The sequence below is a fragment of the Eurosta solidaginis genome, chromosome 3 (assembly GCF_040869045.1).
Source record: "Eurosta solidaginis isolate ZX-2024a chromosome 3, ASM4086904v1, whole genome shotgun sequence".
Taxonomy (NCBI): Eukaryota; Metazoa; Arthropoda; class Insecta; order Diptera; family Tephritidae; genus Eurosta; species Eurosta solidaginis.
In genome coordinates, this window is record NC_090321.1 from 145416043 (window position 1) to 145435845 (window position 19803).

Sequence of the window (19803 nt, forward strand, 5' to 3'; positions counted from 1 at the left end):
GTGGACCAGGGGTGACTCTAGAATGTGTTTGTACGAAATGGGTATCAAATTAAAGGTACTAATGAGGGTTTTAAAAGGGAATGGTGGTAGTTGTATAGGTGGTCGCCTTTTCGAGATATCGGCATAAAGGTGGACCAGGGGTGACTCTAGAATGCGTTTGTACAATATGGGTATCAAACGAAAGGTGTTAATGAGTACTTTAAAAGGGAGTGGGCCTTAGTTCTATAGGTGGGCGCCTTTTCGAGATATCGCCACCGTTGTTCAGCGAGCAATGGGACATTCATATGGCTGAGTGGCTAAAGGCATATCTGCCTTTGCACTGATATTAATGTTGGAGATTCGAGTTCAATGCTCAGCTCTCGAAAAGCTAGCTGATGAAGAAGTGAAATTCAGAAACATGCCCTAGTAAACATCACCGTTTGTAAACTTGTAATTTTTTTATTGAGTCGAAAAAGTCCTGCTGATCCCGGGAGTACCCATAGAATTTTGATGACGAGTCATGATACCTTTTATTTTTCGGGCTTTTTTTTTAAATCTACAAATAAAAGTAAAATCCGGACAGAATAAAATTGCATCCAAATGAAACAAATTTCTTACCAATCGATTCTCTAAATATCTGGATTTCAAAACTGTTGGGACATATCAAAATTTTTGTTACTAAACTAGAAGTTAGCTATCGAAAAACCATAGCCAATTCTCATAGTAAAATACGTATACTTTTCCATAGTAAACTTGCACCTGTTTTTCGCCATAATGTTTGATCCAGATATTGCTTTCTGTTACAATGAGAAGGATTGGGTACGAATTTGGATTAACCGTTCCATAGCTATAGGTTCAGATTTTTATTATATACTTAACAAATAAATGTCCGCATTTAACTTTTAATTTCGGATTTATAAAATAAAAGACCAGATTTAATAATTTATTTCGGGCTAAAAAATTAAAAGTCCGGAAACAAAATTTTTTTTGAAGGACTTTTATTACAAAAAGAATAATATTTTGGGTCCCTGGTTATAATTTTTATAGGTTTCGCTAATTTGTGTATTTTTTTATTCCTGTAAAGTTTGATGACATATGCACTCACATTGAAGGAAATTTTAAATATAATCCTTATCGGCGGGCTATGAAAAATTCCCTACAAATTCCAATCTTTTTTTTACGAAATGTGCGCGATCTTCAGTTTTAACTCAAAACATATAATAAAAACGACAGTAAGAAACCGCAGTGAATGCAGCAATCGTGACCTAGAAGCAAATGACTATTTTGACAGCTAAAATGAGTGTTCTTGACAGTAATACGAAAGAACGTAAGAGAAATCACTTGTATTCACCGATAGACACTGATGTGAGTGAATGGTCTTACATGATACGAATTTGGTTTCACTTAGGTGAAAGTGACTCCCCGCGAAGCGTTGCGTTATATATAATAAGATCGTAATACATTAACAAAAAAATGGAGTAAATATATATTTTAATTGGATGGTTTCAAGTGAACGTAATGAATGTTTGTGTGAGTTTTTTAATTTGCCAGTCGGATCTTTGATACAAATCTGCAAGTGAAGACGATCTGCGTTAAAAGCATTGTGAATTCATACAAGTGAAAAATCTTTCTATTCCTCCATTGCCATACCTACCTGTCAAATAATAGCTGACAGGGAGAACGGCTGTCGCGAATGGCCAGAGAACGGAAGAAAGGTTTGTTTTTTTTTCGCGGTTGTTAAATTGAAGTGCTAAGATACTTGGCTTGGATATCATAAGTGGTTTCAGGCTCTGGATCAGGGACTGACTTCAGTCTTAGACCGGCCATAGTGACGAATGTCACGCGTGATTAGTTTTCACGTCCTGCACTAGGTGCCCCTGCTTCTACTGATAATGGCGGATCTAGAGAGGACAACTCGATAAAACCCGCACCCCCTGAGTCATTGTGCCGAGCTCAGGGGAGGGAGGACTCTTTAAGAGTCAAGATCGGTACACAACGGTGACGAACTGGACTGTTTTAGGGCTTTGATTTGATATTAAATTTGGACTTGATGACTTTGGGCTGGTAGGTGCGGTATTCTGCCACTTTAGTAGGTTGGGGTGAAACCCTACCGAAATGGCTGGTAGGCTAATTCTGCACCTGCCCACGTCCCGGTAAAACCGTGGGGGGCCTCAAGGTACGTTCCGGCTCCGTCGCCGTTAAGTTGGTGGTGTAGGTGCGTATATGTATATGTAATAGGAGGAATGACCCGACTTTTATTACTGCGGTAAGGGAGGAGGTCCTGGGCCTCACCCTGGTTAGTAGAGAACTGGAAGGTCGGATATCTGGATGGAGGGTTCTCAACGAACACTCCTTCTCTGATCACCGATATATTCAGTTCTCAGTGAACGAAGAACGTCCCGGTAAAATATCTTTTAGGAACCCTAAAAGTACTAACTGGGACTTGTATTGTAGGACGCTGGGAGAGCTACTGCCTGCGGTGCCTATCATTAGTTCGGGCCTGTCCGAATCTGAGATAGATGTTCTGGTGGAAAACTTCACCTCGGCAAGCAATAGCGCCTTTCAGCTGTCCTGCCCAGTGAAAACTTACAGGGGGAAGGGCAAGCCGCCCTGGTGGTCGGATTCTCTTGACGACCTAAGAGCGTCCAGTCGGCGGCTCTTCAACAGAGCCAGGAGGAGTAAATTACCCTCGGACTGGGAGCTCTATAAGGTGAGTCTGTGGATTTATAAATATGAAATAAGGATAACCAAGCGAGATGCATGGCGAAGCTTCTGCGAAAACGTAGAAGGCTGCAATGAATCCGCGAGATTTAGAAAAATACTCTCTAGCAACCCCGCTCCTCTGGGTTATCTAAGAGATGATGGTGGGGACTGGTCGATGAGTAGCGAGAAGTCCCTAAGGCTTTTACTGGACAATCATTTTCCCGATGTCCCAGTTGCGCAGGGATCTTCGTCTGCATGGTCGGCGGTCGTTGGCCATGCAGAAGTGCCTGCCATTCCAATACAGGAAAGTCAAATAACCTGGGCTATAGGGTCGTTCAAGCCCTATAAGTCTCCGGGCCCGGATGGAATCATTCCTGCGCAGCTTCAAAGGTCTTTGGGGATTTCCTGCCGCTGGTTGGCCATCATATATACTAACTGCCTCAGGCTTAACTATATCCCGAAGTCTTGGCACACGGTTAGGGTTATTTTCATTCCGAAGGCCGGCAGAAGCTCTCATGTATCACCTAAGGATTTCAGGCCAATCAGTCTCTCGTCGTTTCTTCTTAAGACGTTTGAGCGGTTGATTGACCTGTACCTACGGGAAAGGATACCTCGGGGGTTACTGTCGGCTTCACAGCATGCGTACTGCAAGGGCAGATCGACGGAAACGGCTCTCCATTCGATTGTAAAGCAAATAGAGAGGTCCCTAGAACACAAAGAGTATGCTCTGGGTGCCTTTCTAGACATCGAGGGAGCTTTTAACAATGTCTTACGGGGGGCAATCGAAAGAGCTCTGGTGGGTTTAGGAGTCGAGGCGGCTCTGGTTGAATTTATTAGCAAACTTCTATGCGGCAGAATTGTCGCAGCGGAGTGGGGGCCATAATTAAGGGAAGGTGTGCAGCGGTACGCCACAGGGGGGTGTCCTATCTCCTCTCCTCTGGGTTGTGGTAGTCAACGAGCTTCTTGTGGAGCTGGAAGCCAATGGTTGTCGGGTGGTTGCCTATGCAGATAACCTCGCTATCCTAGTCAGAGGCAAATTTCTGGGCTCCCTGCGCGATGTTCTGCAGGGCTACCTGGATACTGTGGCTAGGTGGGCTGAATCATGTGGATTGGCGGTCAACCCGGGAAAAACGGAATTGGTCCTTTTCACAAGGAGATATAAGATGCCCGATTTCAGAACTCCCTCGATTGGAGGGGTACCGTTGGAACTTTCTGATAGGGTTAAATATTTGGGGATTGTTTTGGACAAGAAACTGTCCTGGAGACCCAATGTGGAAGATCGGGCCAGGAAGGCCGCCATTGCCTTGTACTGCTGCAGAGGAGCTATCGGAAAGAGATGGGGACTCGCGCCAAGAATAGTACACTGGCTTTATGAGATGGTGGTCAAACCGATTCTGCTATATGAGGTGCTGGTCTGGTGGAAAGCACTGGACACGGCGAGCACCTCCAAAATGTTAGTGTCAGTGCAACGGACGGCGCTGATCGGTATCAGTGGCGCTCTCAGAACAACATCTACCTTGGCACTGAACGTCATGCTGAACATATACCCAGTAGATATTGCGGGAAAGGCGGCCGCGGCAAGGTCGTTGGTCAGGCTTCGTGATATGGGATATAGACTTTCTGACCGCGGACACTCTAGCCTTCTTACCAGTTTCGACTTCATCCCGAACAGAACGGACTACTGTATGCCGATAACTGCTCCCTATACAACCTTCACCCCAGTTATTCCAGAGAGAGAGGATTGGGGAAGAGGAATTATCTGGGGCATGGGACCGGTTAACTTGTTCACGGATGGGTCAAAGCTGGATGAAAAGGTTGGTGGGGGGGCCTTTTGTCAAGAGCTAAATTTAAGCCGCAAGTTTAAGTTGGCTGATCACTGCAGTGTATTCCAAGCGGAAATTGCTGCGATTAAGGTTGCGGTGGATGGAATGCTATCCAGTGCTAGCACGGTTAGGGAATTTAACATCTACTCTGATAGCCAAGCGGCTATCAAGGCCTTGAGCTCAACTACAGTGCGATCGAGGGTGGTCTGGGAGTGCCTGACCTCGCTTGCGATTGCATCGAATTATTTTACAATTAAGATTATCTGGGTCCCGGGCCATAGTGATATCCCGGGTAACTGTCAAGCGGATCTCTTAGCCCGCATCGGTACAACTGAACCGAATGAAGATGGCTGTAGGGATTTCGGGATCCCGCTGGCCACCTGTGGATTGCTCCTCCATAGCTGGACCTCGAATCAGCTCAGCAAACGTTGGGCGGATACCACGTCTTGCAGGGTAGCAAGATCTTTCTGGCCAAAAGTGGATGGCAGGAGGTCTGCTGAAATAATTGGGTTCACTAAGGCTCACCTATCAATGGTCATTGGGGTTTTGACAGGGCAATGTCCCATGGGTATCCATGCGGTACGTCTCAATATACTGGAAACTCCATCCTGCTGCAGCTGTATGGAGGATGATGAGGTGGAATCACCAAATCACTTTATACTTGATTGTCCAGCTTTTGACAGAACTAGGCGAAAGTACTTCGGTCGCGACTCACTTGGATCTCCCGAGGATATATCCAAAGTTGAGATCGGTATCATTCGGAGCTTTATCTTTGCTACCCAACGATTCTCTAAGTAGCTAGATCTAAGTCACCGTTATTTTTGGTGTATGTGGTATCACAACGGACCTTCGTGTTGTCCAAGTGAGCTATCCTTATCAGGGCAGCTACCACCTAACCTATCCTATCCTATCCTAAATTGAAGTGCCATGAATTGCCCATTTGTGTTTCAAATCAGCTTTTCTTTTAAATGTGTATACAGAATATCAGACAACATATTAATATTCTTTTCTAAAATTTAGTTTATAGATTAAATTTGAACAGCCAGTTTTAAAATATGTAAATAATTCAATATACCAGTCGTCTACAAAAATGTTTGAAAAACACTATTGAGCAAATGATGTAAGTAATTGAACAGCGATTGAACAGGTGACCTAGGCTGTTTACTATTGTGAACGTTTTTATCAAACATTTGACACTTGTATGAATTCACAATGGTTAAAAGGTAGATTTTTTCAAAATATGTAAATGTTCAGTTTAGGTGTGGACCTCCACAAATAAACAAATTATTTACAAAAAGGATGTGATTTAATTCACTTTAATTGTTATTAAATTATATTTGTATGTTTAGTGGTGTGTTCAATTTTACTTAAGATTTAGTTTAACACCGGTAAATAATAATTGTTATTCAATTACTATTTTTGGTTTTATTGGGAAAAACTAAAAATAAGGAAACATTTACTGGCATATTGCGATGGTACCATTTCGAAAACCGCCACGCCATCATCGTCAGGCAATTTCGTAATGTTTATTATTTCAACAGGTTTCATCGTAGATTGAGCCGCGGTCAAACTGCTGAAACCACAATCGCCTAACCATTGGGATATTGTGTTGTGTTTGCTTTCTTGGCTAATTTCAGTTTTATCCCATTTTCACGCTCTCGCACAATTTGAGACATTTTATCTTTACATTTGTACTAGGCGTGCGTTTTGTTATTGGTATTGTACCACTCATCTTCACTGCAGATGATTGTGTACTAAATTTAAACTCATGTTCAGTTTATATAGTTATATGTTTATATGTTTAATGGTGTGTTCAATTTTACCTAAAATTTTTAAGAATTAATGAGCTTAACACCGGTAAATAATAATTGTTATTCAATTATTATTTTTGGTTTTATTGTGATAAACTGAAAATAAGGAAACATTTACTGGCATATTGCGATGGTACCATTTCGAAAACCGCCACGTCATCATCGAAATTACGAAAAATATGGCACAAAGAGCCCACGCTTTTTTCTCAATAATACTATGTAGTATTTTTCGTTCATTATTGTTTTAAACTTATTTTTAGAATTATTTTTAACATTTTAGTTCAATATTATTTAAAAGCGTGTTGTTTTGTTTTTTAAGCTATATAATATATGTATTATAATTGTTTGTAACCCTCCTTTGAGCGCCTAGCCTAGAGAAATACAAACAAACGTACATACATACATACATGCATACAGGTGAAGCTAACAGAAGCGTGTTAAAAACAAGAATGTCAAAAAATATATGTGATCCGGCCTATGAAAAGGTGGCTTATGGCTCAAAAAAAAAAAATTGCGAGAAACAGCTGTTAAAGACAAACAATGCATTTCTTCATTTTCTTAGTAGTAGTAATTTTTTTTGAGTCATAAGCCACCTTTTCATAGGCCGGGTCCATATGGTGAAAAGATGTTTGGACAAGATGCTTCACTTATACATATGTACACATATGTAATAAACGCGGCTACTGTTTCGATTTTCGATAAATTTAACGTTAACTGACAAACGAAAAAAAAAACATTTAATCTATTGAAAAACGAAATTATCAAAATAATTTTGGTTTCGTTAATTATCAAAAAACAATATCATAAAATTTTAATTATTAATATTATGAACTGTTTTTGCTTTGTTCTATTTGTAGAAACACAAAGAATTAACCAATGAATGTATTTTTATATTTTTAAGCAGGGACTCAAACCTTTATTGCTTTTATAATAAAAGTCCTTTTTGAAGAATTTCTGGTATTAGTAACAAAACCTTTCAAATGAGCCGTTTTATTTGACCTTAAAAAATAAATGTCCGGATTTAACTTCTATTTTCGGACTTATAAAACAAAAATCCGTATTTTATTTTTATATCTGGATTTTTTTTAAAGTCGGAAAAAATAGGATGCATGATTCTTCTTGAAAAAGGTATGGACTCCTACGACAATTTTTTGACCCGATTTTTTTCGATTAGAAAAAAAAAAATAACTATTAGAATGGGTCCCTGTTATTAAACAGATAGTACCCATATTCTTTGAATGTATGAATAGTTTTTAAGCAATTTTTTATTTTATTATAATGAATATAGCCAAACTATTGTTGCAGATTTCAAATAAAAATGCACTAGTTCCACACAGCGACACCGTTTCTTCAGAGGAAATAGTTAAAGAAGATACTTGTGTTGGGAAACGAGGTAGGAGGATCCCGAAACCACTATTCAAAAGACTTCTACGAATGTACGGACCTTCTACTTTAGTTTATACAGGAGCTTACAGAGAATTTCATCGTCAAATTGTTAAGATTTGAAATCACTTTGTGAAAAAAATATAATTCCCAAAATTTTCCGAAGAGAGTACCTAAACTTAAAAAAACTCTTTTATCACAGATACATTACCAGTTACTGATGTAGAAGACGGCAATGTGAACTGAATAGATTGTACCTTAGTTATATAGTTTTTAATTAGAAAAACTTAGTTTAATTCTAAATTTAAAATATTTGTTAATCAGTCTGCATCTTTAAATATGAATTCCGTCTTGAAACCTGAAAAAACATTGATCTGCATCACCAACCACTGTTTTTATTGTTTTCAAATGTGTATTTTTTAATATTTTAGTTTTGGCTTAACCGACACTTTCAAGTAATAATGTCTTTTTTTTGGAAAGCAAAAAGGGCGTAAGCGACAAATGCGCCATTATTATTAAAGAAATGCAAAAAAATCCCACATTAGCATACGTCAATTTCATAGTCTTATATACACTCCAACTTTCACGTTTTATCTAAAGGAATCGCAATATAAATACAAAAAAGCGTCTACTGAACAATTTTGTTTATGCCGGTTAAGCCCTTTTTGCGGTTATGGCTCGATATTAGCTTATTTTATTCATAAACGTTTTAAAATTCAATTCTGCTGGTATAGTGAAAAAAGGACCGATTTTCATAATTCAAACGAGAAACGGCAAAATAGGCATTTGTGAAAAGACAAGCTGAAAAGCCTCAGTGAAAATGAGACCTAAAACACGTCAACGCTTTTATTGCGTTTTCTCGTTTGGACGCATTAATAATGCCATAAGATAACAATGATAAGTTTTGCCGGCGAATAAAGCGGCAGTTTTTAAGGCATTTTCAAACTGTCATGGCGAATCGATGCGTCCAAAGCGTTTATGTAAATCCGCCTTATGTATGAAAACTTTATTTCACTCCCAAAGGTATACCCTGGGGCTACTCAAACCCCATCAAATTCTACTGGGATAAAATAAAAGCCTTTGCAACTATTTAAGAATTATTTTCTCTCAAATTAATGAAAAGTTTGATACAAGAATATAATTTGTTTCTGATTTCATAGAAACTCTTCAATTCGAAGACATTTTTTTTAGAAAGTGTTTTCCTCATTTTAGATAAGTGTTTTTTCTGAGTGTTTTTTTTTAACACTTAAGAGGCAAGTATTATATCTATTAATGAGAGCTCCCAAATTATTTCATTACAACTCTAACGCTGCTTGTTTGGGAGAAATGCAAAAATATTAACAAAAACTCCTCTAGGGAATTAAACGGAAGTTTTATATATATTTGTTTCAAGAGTGTAGGCACAAAATAGCATGCCTCTACTCAGAAGTGATTGGCGTGAAGCGAAATAGTCCCTTACTCAAATGATTGAAAAAGTTAAAAAAAAAAAATAGTAATGAAAACTAGTAAACAATAATAAAGCATGTTTACTCATTCAATATAAATTTTCGACAATTCAAAGAAAATGTGTTTTGGAAATGTTTTCCTTATTTTAGGTTAGTGTTTTTTCTGAGTGATAGAACCTACACTTATACTAATTCTTTCTTTTCTTAATGTCGCAAAGTTGTTTGCAAGGTGCGTGCCACTTGATTGATAATATAGAACGTACTTGCCATGTTGCACCAAGTGAAACGAGACAAAATGGAGAGAACCGAACTGATTATGGCACAGGTCTTAAACTCATGCTCCAAATGTTTTAAGAAAATGTATGCTTTACGAATAAATATATTGGGCCATGGCGGAACCATACCAGGTGGCACCACGATGACATACCTACAGCCATAATTAAAACTTCAGTATATTTTGTTTTTGTAAATCGATGGACTAATGCCAAATTCGTACTGCGCAGGATGTTGACGCATCAAATTATATTAAAAAAGTACAAATCAGCTGTCACCGTGCTGCCACCTTGTATAGTTCCGGCATGTAATTGGGCTGTACGCATAAAAGTAGTAGCCACATCTTTTCATTGTGGCTCTAGCTCAAAAATACCCGCTCAGTGTGAGTTGTGCGCTAGGCTTAGGACCCTCCATTCGCGTCTATGATTTGAGTACATACACCTGGAATCTCTATTCTCTTGCTTTGATCGGTGCACGTGCACACTAACCAGTCATGCTCCAATTTCTCTCCATTTGGCAAGATTCTGTTTAACAACGAGGTAGGAAATGCCTCGTCATGACAATCACGTGGAAAAATAACAGGACACTTTTGATGATCTCGACGAAACCATTTCGTTGACTTCTTCATGGTACAGAGTTGGTGGTATTGCTGGAAGACTTTTTGAAGATGAACCTTCATCAGTGTCACCACGAAAACTTTACGATTTCGGATTCATGTAAATATACATTTTTGTTTGATGTTTTTATTGTCTCCTCACTGTTCGAAGGCCCAGGCAAAAAATCATTATCAATATTCGTTGCTTTTGAAATTCGGCTTAAAATTCGCACATGGAACAACTAAAGACTCTCCTGAATTAAAAAAAATGGCTTAGTACCTCTAAATCGTGAGCCCCCTGCGAAACCCCGGGCCCGAGGAATCCCCATTCCTCCCTCCCTCTCTTCAGGCCAACGTGTAGGTGAGGTTGACGATTGGGTTGGAGAAGCTATAAATTGCTCTGGCAAACATCGCATACGAGCGACATCTCCGAGCAATTCGAAACTAAACGAGGCTTCTGATTCTTCTTCGAATTCTTTGCTGAAGAAGATAATTCTTGCAGCAGAACTTAACTGTGATGGTACAATCTATAAAAAGAGCTCTCAATTACTGGCGTATGATGATGATATTGATAATATTGGCCTTAACAATAGCACCGTGATTAGATAACGAGGCAAAAATAGTGGGTATTGCGGTAAATAAGGACAAGACGAAATACTGGCTGTCATCCAAGAAGGAACCGGCGTATAGGCTGTGAAGGATTTCGTCTATTTTGGAACCAGCATTAAATGCAAAAAACAATGTCAGCTTAGAAATCAAACGGAAAATAATTCTTGCCAACAAGTGTTACTTTGGACTGATTAGGCAATTGAAAAGTAAAGTCCCCTCTTGACGAACAAAAATCACGCTCTACAAGTATGATACCTATCCTGATGTACATATATCTCGAAATCATAGACGGTGTCGAAAGAAAATAAGACGGCGCTTGGAGTGTTCGAGGAAAGGTTCTCCGGAAGATGTATGGTCATGTCTATGACAGCGACGGCGAGTATTGAAGGAAGTATAATAATGAGCTGTTTGAGTTTTACGCAGATATGACGATAGTGCAGCGAATCAACTAAGACGCTCCGGCCAAGAAAACATTTCCATCGACATACATAATTGAAATCAAAGGAAGGGTCTCCCCCTCCCTCCGCTGAGTAAGGAGAGGCAGCTGGAGGCAGACTTGACTTCCATGGTGCTTCCAATTAGAGTCAGCTATGCCGCAACAGTTACGAAACGGCCAAAATCGCTTAGGCGATTAAACGCCAATTAATTATGATAATGATGACTATCAATAAACTATCTGATAATAATAAAAATTCAGAATATAATAAAATATATTTACTATAAGTAATTAACTCTACATGGTAAACATGGCTATGTGGAATTTTAACAATCAATAATTAACGATTCAATTCCTTTCAAATTAAATGTTTTATTTATTAGTTACACATAATCGAATGTACATCATTCATTGTTTGATGAACCCGCCTACATGCAAAATCAAAAATCTATTGGTAAAGAAAGCTTTCTAAAAATTAAACTAGATTTTCAAGGAAAGTAGATGCATTCTCAAATTTTAAATGTTGTTTTGTAATTAAAAGTTTTCGTGACGAAAAAGCTAACTGAATACAGTAGAAGAAGAGCGTACTTTTTAGACTTTAAAGTGCGAATATTTCGAAAACCAGGGCCAATTTAGGTAGGTATTGGCTAATTTCTGGGTCTAACATTTTTCGGCATATGTGATAATAAAAATATTTAAACGAAAGGCAAACCGACAAATTTTCGACCCACAAATCGGCCAATACTTTTATGCAGTTCGTCTCATTAGTTAATGCATATACATAGGTGGGTACAGGCAACCATGCCTTTTCGAAATGTGTTTACATTAAATTAATAAAATATGTAATTTAAGGTAAAAGGAACTAGTCGACTAACTTATCTGCTATACAACTCCAGAATGTCTACCTGAAAGTTTGCTCCATATATTGCTTTTGTTCGCAGCGATCAAGGAGGTGAAGTTTGAAAACGTATAAATCAAAGTATCACAATTAAATATGAGAAAAAACCAAAAAGTCTGTGGGGGAAACGATTACGCTTTCAAAAGATATACATATATAGATTTTTAATGAAAATAAATTTTCTTACATTTATTGTAAGAGTATCTGGAAAAGAATTACCAAATGAATAATCTGAGTCGATATACAATTTTAGCGAACTGAAGACCTTTCGAAAAATATCAGCTCATTTCTAGGTCTGAACTGTAATTAATCATACTAGATCCCACCAGAACACCTGCACCAAACTCTTATTTCATAATTGGAAATCTTCCATTTTTCTATTGCTTACATTACCTGCTTTTAGATAAATGCGTTCTTATGTATTTTAATAAATTTTACAAATATGCAGGATATCCGAGATCTTGAATTTTTCAGTAATTTTTAAATATTGAAATTTACCTTTGCCACTTGCAGCAGCAGAGCGCAAGATTTCTTGGGCCAGGTGCAAGAGAAAAAAGCCCAACTCCACCTGTAGCACATCAAGGGAGCACTCATTGCGGCAGTGCTGCAGGTGTAAATAACAATCGGCTACTTTATCGATCCTGCTCTTCCTGTCCAGACCTTTGCGATCACAGTACAAAGCCTTACAGCTCTACGTTTAGTGAGCCGTTTAAAAGGTGCGTACTAATATTTGTACATATATATTTAAAAACAAATAAATTCACTTTAATTTGATATACGACAAATTGACATACCGACAATCGAGTTGAATATCACAATATTTCGGCTGTTTGTTTCAAAAATCCTGTTCCAGAATCTTTCCATAACGCTCTATCTCAGAAGGTCGCTTTAAGAATGTCCTAAGTCAGAATTTTTTTCATAAGAGCTATAACTCAGCTCAAAATATATTACATTTACGCATTATACAATATAACTCTGAGAGGGGACGTTTGTGATAAAAATCTGACGTAGGCGGCTCTTTAAAAATCTTGACATAGGGCGCGCTGGGGACGTTTTCGAGAAGGCAGCCTAGCTTGTGTGATATTCCACTCAGGAGCTATAATTAAATATATATATACATACATACTATTTCTTTAAACAAGAAAGTTAATTTCGAATTAAAATGTTTATTTAACCAGTTTTTAAAACATTATTTTGCTACAGCTATGAAACCGCTGATCGTGTAGCATTCAGCGAAACGGCGCTAAAATACACAATTAACCGGACTCGTCCTCACTGTTTAGAAGTTAATGATGAGACTACCTCGGGAATATCCTTTAAAACAGAGCCATACGGTCCTCCAAGCAGTCCTGAGTCTACCAATGAAACACACAATCTGCCTCGAAATCTGGAAGATTGCGCCGGTTGCGGTCGTTTCATACAGGTAATATACATTTATGTGAACCGGCCTATGAAAAGGTGGCTTATGACTCAAAGAAGAAATTGCGAGAAACAGCTGCTAAAGATAAAAAATGCATTTCTTCAGTTTCTTAGTAGTAGTAATTTTTTTTTTTTGAGTCATAAGCCACCTTTTCATAGGCCGGGTCAAATATGTATATAGATTTATACTAATTAAATGATCAAGGTAAAATCAATATTGATACATAATTACTGATATTGGAATTCAAACCAAAGAGTATATATTAATATAAATATATATTATATATACATATATATTATAAATATATACTCTTTGTTCAAACAACAAATTTCCCCATAACCCAGGGGTCCCCAAAATCAAAGCTGTGGCTGTTTGAGTAAAACTAAAATCATCTTATTGGTAGTGGTTTAGTTGTTGATGAAAAATCATCATTGTTAACATACAAAAAGTAATTCATAAATATGCCATATATGTAAATACTACTTTATTGCTTGAGTCTAAGGAAAAATTTAAACAAAATAAATTGTTAACATGAAATCATTAAAGCGTTTGTTTGCAAAATATATTTTCGCAAATGGGCAACTAAACAACAGCCTCACCCGATGTTGCTACTCTGCTTGTTCAGCATTGATGAATGGGTTTGCGCATGAACTAATAAAAAGATCCCGCATTAAAAAATGAGAGAGCAAGAAATCGTAGTTAGCTGTGAAATATATTTTCTCGGCGTGACGTCACGCTTTTGGTAACATGTTTTATTGCTGACGCAGTGATCAGACTTTATTCCAATCGGAGTATTTTGCTCCGCTCTTACCTCCTACTATATTTTTTATCCCAAAGGTTTATTTGGGTCGAGTTGAAAACTAAATAGTATTACTACGTAATATCTCTTGGTGGAAGTTTTTATTGTATACGTATGAAAAGCTGATTGTTTACAAGTGAAGATTAGATGAAATGCCGTGAATTCATTGTTTGTGTCTTGAGACATTTTTGTTCACATTTTACTCACAGTTTTTATACTTTTTTCGTACGGAATGAGAAAAGAAGAAGTAGAATGTAAGCAAAAGATGTTTCCGGGCGCGATCTGTAAATCCTGCCAGCACTTCTTGAAGTTTCTTCACAGTCTCGAATTTATATCCGTCAACAGTACTTCGTCTTGTCCAAATTCACTGCAAGACCCCCAGGTCACCATTATCGGTCCTACAGGAATCTGCACCGGTCTTGAAACCTTCTGTCATTAAAAGAGCATGAAATATGTATGGTACACCGAAACTAATAATAATAATATTTTTTCGCGATAAATATCCGGGGAGATAGAATGTGGTGTGTTAATGGGAGCATTAATTTTTCATCCTACACGTTTTAGGCCGGCTCCATGTACATCTGATAAGGCAGATAACTTTTTTGCTGAGAAACATTTCATGGCAAAACACAACGGAAAGGTTTTCCAAGCCACCAAATCAATTTAATGTTAGTTGCTCGTCCGCTTTCAAAAATTAAGAAAAAATATACTCCGAAAATTTAATTTTTACTCCGGCATAGTCGTTTACTCAGGTAACAGTTTTAAATACTCCGAACACTGGTAGCGAAAAATCGAAAAATTTCAAAAGCGCTACGTCATCAAACTTTTTTTTTCAAATTCGATTACAAATACAACAATTCCGGAATGCGGGATCTTGGCTCATTCGATTATGGGATTTGCGACTCTTTGTTTCGAGAGAGCGCTGTCAAAATGTACATTTTTGTCAATGATGCCACTCCAAAGAAAAATGAATAGATCTGAATACGGGGATTTTTGACATACATTTCGGCGATTTTATAGTTTCAATCATTTAATAAAATGATAGTAGAAAAATATTCATTTCTGTAAACTTCTTTTACAATAAAACGACTAGTTAGAGTTAATTATAAACAAATCTAAGTAAAATTTACATTTTGATTAAATTAATTAGTCAAATGTTGTAACGCATTTAACTCACAGTGAAAACCGAATATTCTTTTGAAATTTGAGTAAATCGCACCTAGGATATAATAGTTAACTTTATTAAGTGGATAGGGCTTATATTACATGTCTGACGGTCCAGGTTCTGTGATCAAAATGGACTGGTTGCATCGGTACTTCATATTGTGAAGAATATTAGTGACACTAAGTGATACTCACATCACTAATAAAGCAAGCAGACACTTGTATGTACGTAAACAAATTAATCATTATGTCTACACATATGTCCATACAAGCAGCGGAGATAAGCGCACAAACACATGTATATATCTTATCTGAGATGCTCCCAAAAGCAGCATCGGTGGAAATATCACTCACATATACACGCGCATACGAGAAGCTATAACGTGCATCTGTAGTTATATGTAGCTGGTAATTTTATAGCTGGTAAACAAGTAGCGAGTTCTAGAAATAGAAAAGCCTAGAAATATCTCAACGAGGAAACCAAAGAGTATAGGTTAGGTTAGGTTGGGTGGTAGCTTCCCTGATAGAGGAAGCTCACTTGGACAACATGACGGTCCGTTGTGATACCACATATAATAAACTAAACTAACGGTGACGTAGATATAACTACTTAGAGAATCGTTGGGTAGCAACCATAAAGTTCCGAATGATCCCGATCTCAACCTTGGATAGCTCCTCGGGAGATCCAAGTGAGTCACGACCGAAATACTTTCGCCTAGTTCTGGCAAAAGCTGGGCAGTCAAGCATAAAGTGATTTGGTGATTCCACCTCATCATCCTCCATACAGCTGCAGCAGGATGGAGTTTCCAATATATTGAGACGTACCGCATGGATACCCATGTGACAGTGCCCTGTCAAAACCCCAATGACCATTGATAGGTGAGCCTTAGTGAACCCAATTATTTCAGCAGACCTCCTGCCATCCACTTTCGGCCAGAAAGATCTTGATATCCAACAAGACGTAGTGTCCGCCCAACGTTTGCTGAGCTGACTCGAGGCCCAGCTATGGAAGAGCAATCCACAGGTGGCTAGCGGAATCCCGAAATCCCTACAGCCATCTTCATCCGGTTCAGTTGTACCGATTCGGGCTAAGAGATCCGCTTGACAGTTACCCGGAATATCAATATGGCCCGGGACCCAGATAATCTTAATTGTAAAATAATTCGATGCAATCGCAAGTGTGGTCAGGCTTTCCCAGACCACCCTCGATCGCACTGTAGTTGAGCTCAAGGCCTTTATAGCCGCTTGGCTATCAGAGTAGATGTTAAATTCCCTAACCGTAGTAGCGCTGGATAGCATTTCATCCACCGCATCCTTAATCGCAGCAACTTCCGCTTGGAATACACTGCAGTGATCAGCCAACTTAAACTTGCGGCTTACATTTAGCTCTTGACAAAAGACACCCCCGCCAACCTTTCCGTCCAACTTCGACCCATCCGTGAACAAGTTAACCGGTCCCATGCCCCAGATAATTCCTCTTCTCCACTCCTCCCTCGGGGAAATGACTGGGGTGAAGGTTGTATAGGGAGCGGCCACCGGCATGCAATAGTCCGTCCTGTCCGGGATAAAGTCGAAACTAGTAAGAAGGCTAGAGTGTCCGAAATCAGAAAGCATATAACCCATATCACGAAGCCTGACCAACGACCGGGCCGCGGCTGCCTTTCCCGCAATATCTACTGGATGTATATTCCGCATGACATTCAGTGCCAAGGTAGGTGTTGTTCTCATAGCGCCACTGATACCGATAAGCGCCGTCCGTTGCACTGACACTAGCATTTTGGAGGTGCTCGCCGTGTCCAGTGCTTTCCACCAGACCAGCACCCCATATAGCAGAATCGGCTTGACCACCATCTCATAAAGCCAGTGTACTACTCCTGGCGAGAGCCCCCATCTCTTTCCGATAGCCCCCCTGCAGCAGTACAAGGCAACCGCGGCCTTCCTGGCCCTATCTTCCACATTGGGCCTCCAGGACAGCTTCTTGTCCAGAATAATTCCCAAATACTTAACCCTGTCAGTAAGTACCAACGGTACCCCTCCAATCGAAGGAGTTCTGAAGTCGGGTATCTTATATCTCCTTGTAAAAAGAACCAATTCTGTTTTTCCCGGGTTGACCGCCACTCCACATGATTCAGCCCACCTAGCCACAGTATCCAGGTATCCCTGCAGAACATCGCGCAGGGTGCCCAGAAATTTGCCCCTGACTAGGATAGCGAGGTCATCTGCATAGGCAACCACCCGACAGCCATTGGCTTCCAGCTCCACAAGAAGCTCGTTGACTACCACAACCCAGAGCAGAGGAGATAGGACACCTCCCTGTGGCGTGCCCCTGCACACCTTCCTCCTTATTATGGCTCCTCCCCACTCCGCTGCGACAATTCTGCCGCATAGAAGTTTGCTAATAAATTCAACCAGAGCCGCTTCGACTCCTAAACCCACCAGAGCTCTTTCGATTGCCCCCGGTAGAACATTGTTAAAAGCCCCCTCGATGTCTAGAAAGGCACCCAGAGCATACTCTTTATGTTCTAGAGACCCCTCTATTTGCTTTACAATCGAATGGAGAGCCGTTTCCGTCGATCTGCCTTTGCAGTACGCATGCTGTGAAGCCGACAGTAACCCCCTAGGTATCCTTTCTCGTAGGTACAGGTCAATCAGCCGCTCAAACGTCTTAAGAAGAAACGACGAGAGACTGATTGGCCTGAAATCCTTAGGTGACACATGAGAGCCCCTGCCGGCCTTCGGAATGAAGATGACCCTAACCGTGTGCCACGACTTAGGGATATAGTTAAGCCTGAGGCAGTTAGTGTAGATGATGGCCAACCAGCGGCAGGAAATCCCTAAAGACCTTTGAAGTTGCGCAGGAATGATGCCATCCGGACCGGGTGACTTATAGGGCTTGAACGAATTTATAGCCCAGGATATTTGACTTTCCCGTAGTGGGATGGCAGGCATTTCTGCATGGCCAGCAACCGCCGACCACGCAAGCGAAGATCCCTGCGCAACTGGGACATCGGGAAAATGATTGTCCAGTAAAAGTCTCAGGGACTCCTCGCTACTCATCGACCAGTCCCCACCATCATCTCTCAGATACCCCCGAGGGGCGGGATTCCTAGAGAGTATTTTTCTAAGCCTCGCGGATTTATTGCAGCCCTCTACGTTTTCGCAGAAGCTTCGCCATGAATCTCGCTTGGCTAACCTTATTTCATATTTATAAATCCCCAGACTCACCTTATAGAGCTCCCAGTCCGAGGGTAGCTTACTCCTCCTGGCTCTATTAAAGAGCCGCCTACTGGACGCTCTTAGGTCGTCAAGGGAATCAGACCACCAGGGCGGCTTGCCCTTCCCCCTGTAAGTTTTCAGTGGGCAGGACTGTTGAAAGGCGCTATTGCTTGCCAAGGTGAAGTTTTCCACCAGACCGTCTATTTCAGATTCGGACAGGTCCGAACCAACGATAGGCGCCTCAGGCAATAGCTCTCCCAACTTCCTAGAATACAAGTCCCAGTTGGTACTTTTAGGGTTCCTAAAAGATATTTTACCGGGACGTTCTTCATTCACCGAGAACTGAATATATCGGTGATCAGAGAAAGAGTGCTCGTTGAGAACCCTCCATCCAGATATCCGATCTTCCAGTTCTCTGCTAACCAGGGTGAGGTCCAGGACCTCCTCCCTTACCGCAGTAATAAAAGTCGGGGCATTCCCCCTATTACATATACAAAGTCCCTCATCTACAATAAAAGTAAATAAAGACTCACCTCTGGTGTTCGTATCCGAGCTCCCCCATATGCTATGGTGTGCATTAGCATCGGCACCTATGATTACGCCAACACCTCTCCGCCTTGCTTCAGCGGTGATTTCGCCCAGTATCACAGGCGGTGGTCCCGTTACGTCCCCATGGGGCATATACGCTGAGACCACCCACAATTCGTTACTGCCTCGCTCGAGGCAGACCGTGGTTACGTCAGCATTGCTGAAATTAGAGAGAATAAAAGCTTTAAATTCCTTTTTAATAAGCACACAGGATCTAGGCCTACCTGCCTCCCCATGCACCAAGGTGTTGAATTTTCCCGTCCTTAATCCAGAAATCTTTCCGCCGTTACTACTCAGCCACGGCTCCTAGACAAGGACAATATCCACTCCGCCTTTCTCAAGACAGAGCAACAAGTTTGCGGAAGCCGCCTTAGAATGCTGAAGATTGATTTGACGGATTTCCATCAACACCACTCTTCTTCTTCTGCACCCCATCCTTGGCGGCTTCGCCCTCGGAGACTAGGAGATCCTCCTCCTCCCTCAACAGACGACTTACACTGATGACGGATCCCGCCATCGATGATTCGCCCTCGGAGGCCAGGAGCTCCTCCTCGGCCCTATCAGCCAGACGACTAGCACTGATGACAGATCCCGCTATTGACGGGACGTCAACAGTGCTTTCGCTGTCCAAATTAGCGGAGTCAGCATCCACAACCATGGG

The 19803-nt window shown here is 40.3% G+C and overlaps 1 protein-coding gene across 25 annotated transcripts in view; it reads left to right on the top strand.

Annotated features, from left to right (window-relative positions):
- Positions 1-19803, top strand: part of ap (apterous) — a 487556-nt gene that overhangs the window by 83883 nt on the left and 383870 nt on the right. For 24 of the 25 annotated variants that reach the window (XM_067773179.1, XM_067773192.1, XM_067773171.1 and 21 more), the window contains 2 exons: positions 12469-12671; positions 13159-13378. The exons of the other annotated variant lie outside the window; for it this stretch is intronic. In XM_067773179.1, the coding sequence (XP_067629280.1) occupies positions 12469-12671; positions 13159-13378 (423 nt within the window). The remainder of the gene's footprint in view (positions 1-12468; positions 12672-13158; positions 13379-19803) is intronic. 25 annotated transcript variants of the gene reach the window in all.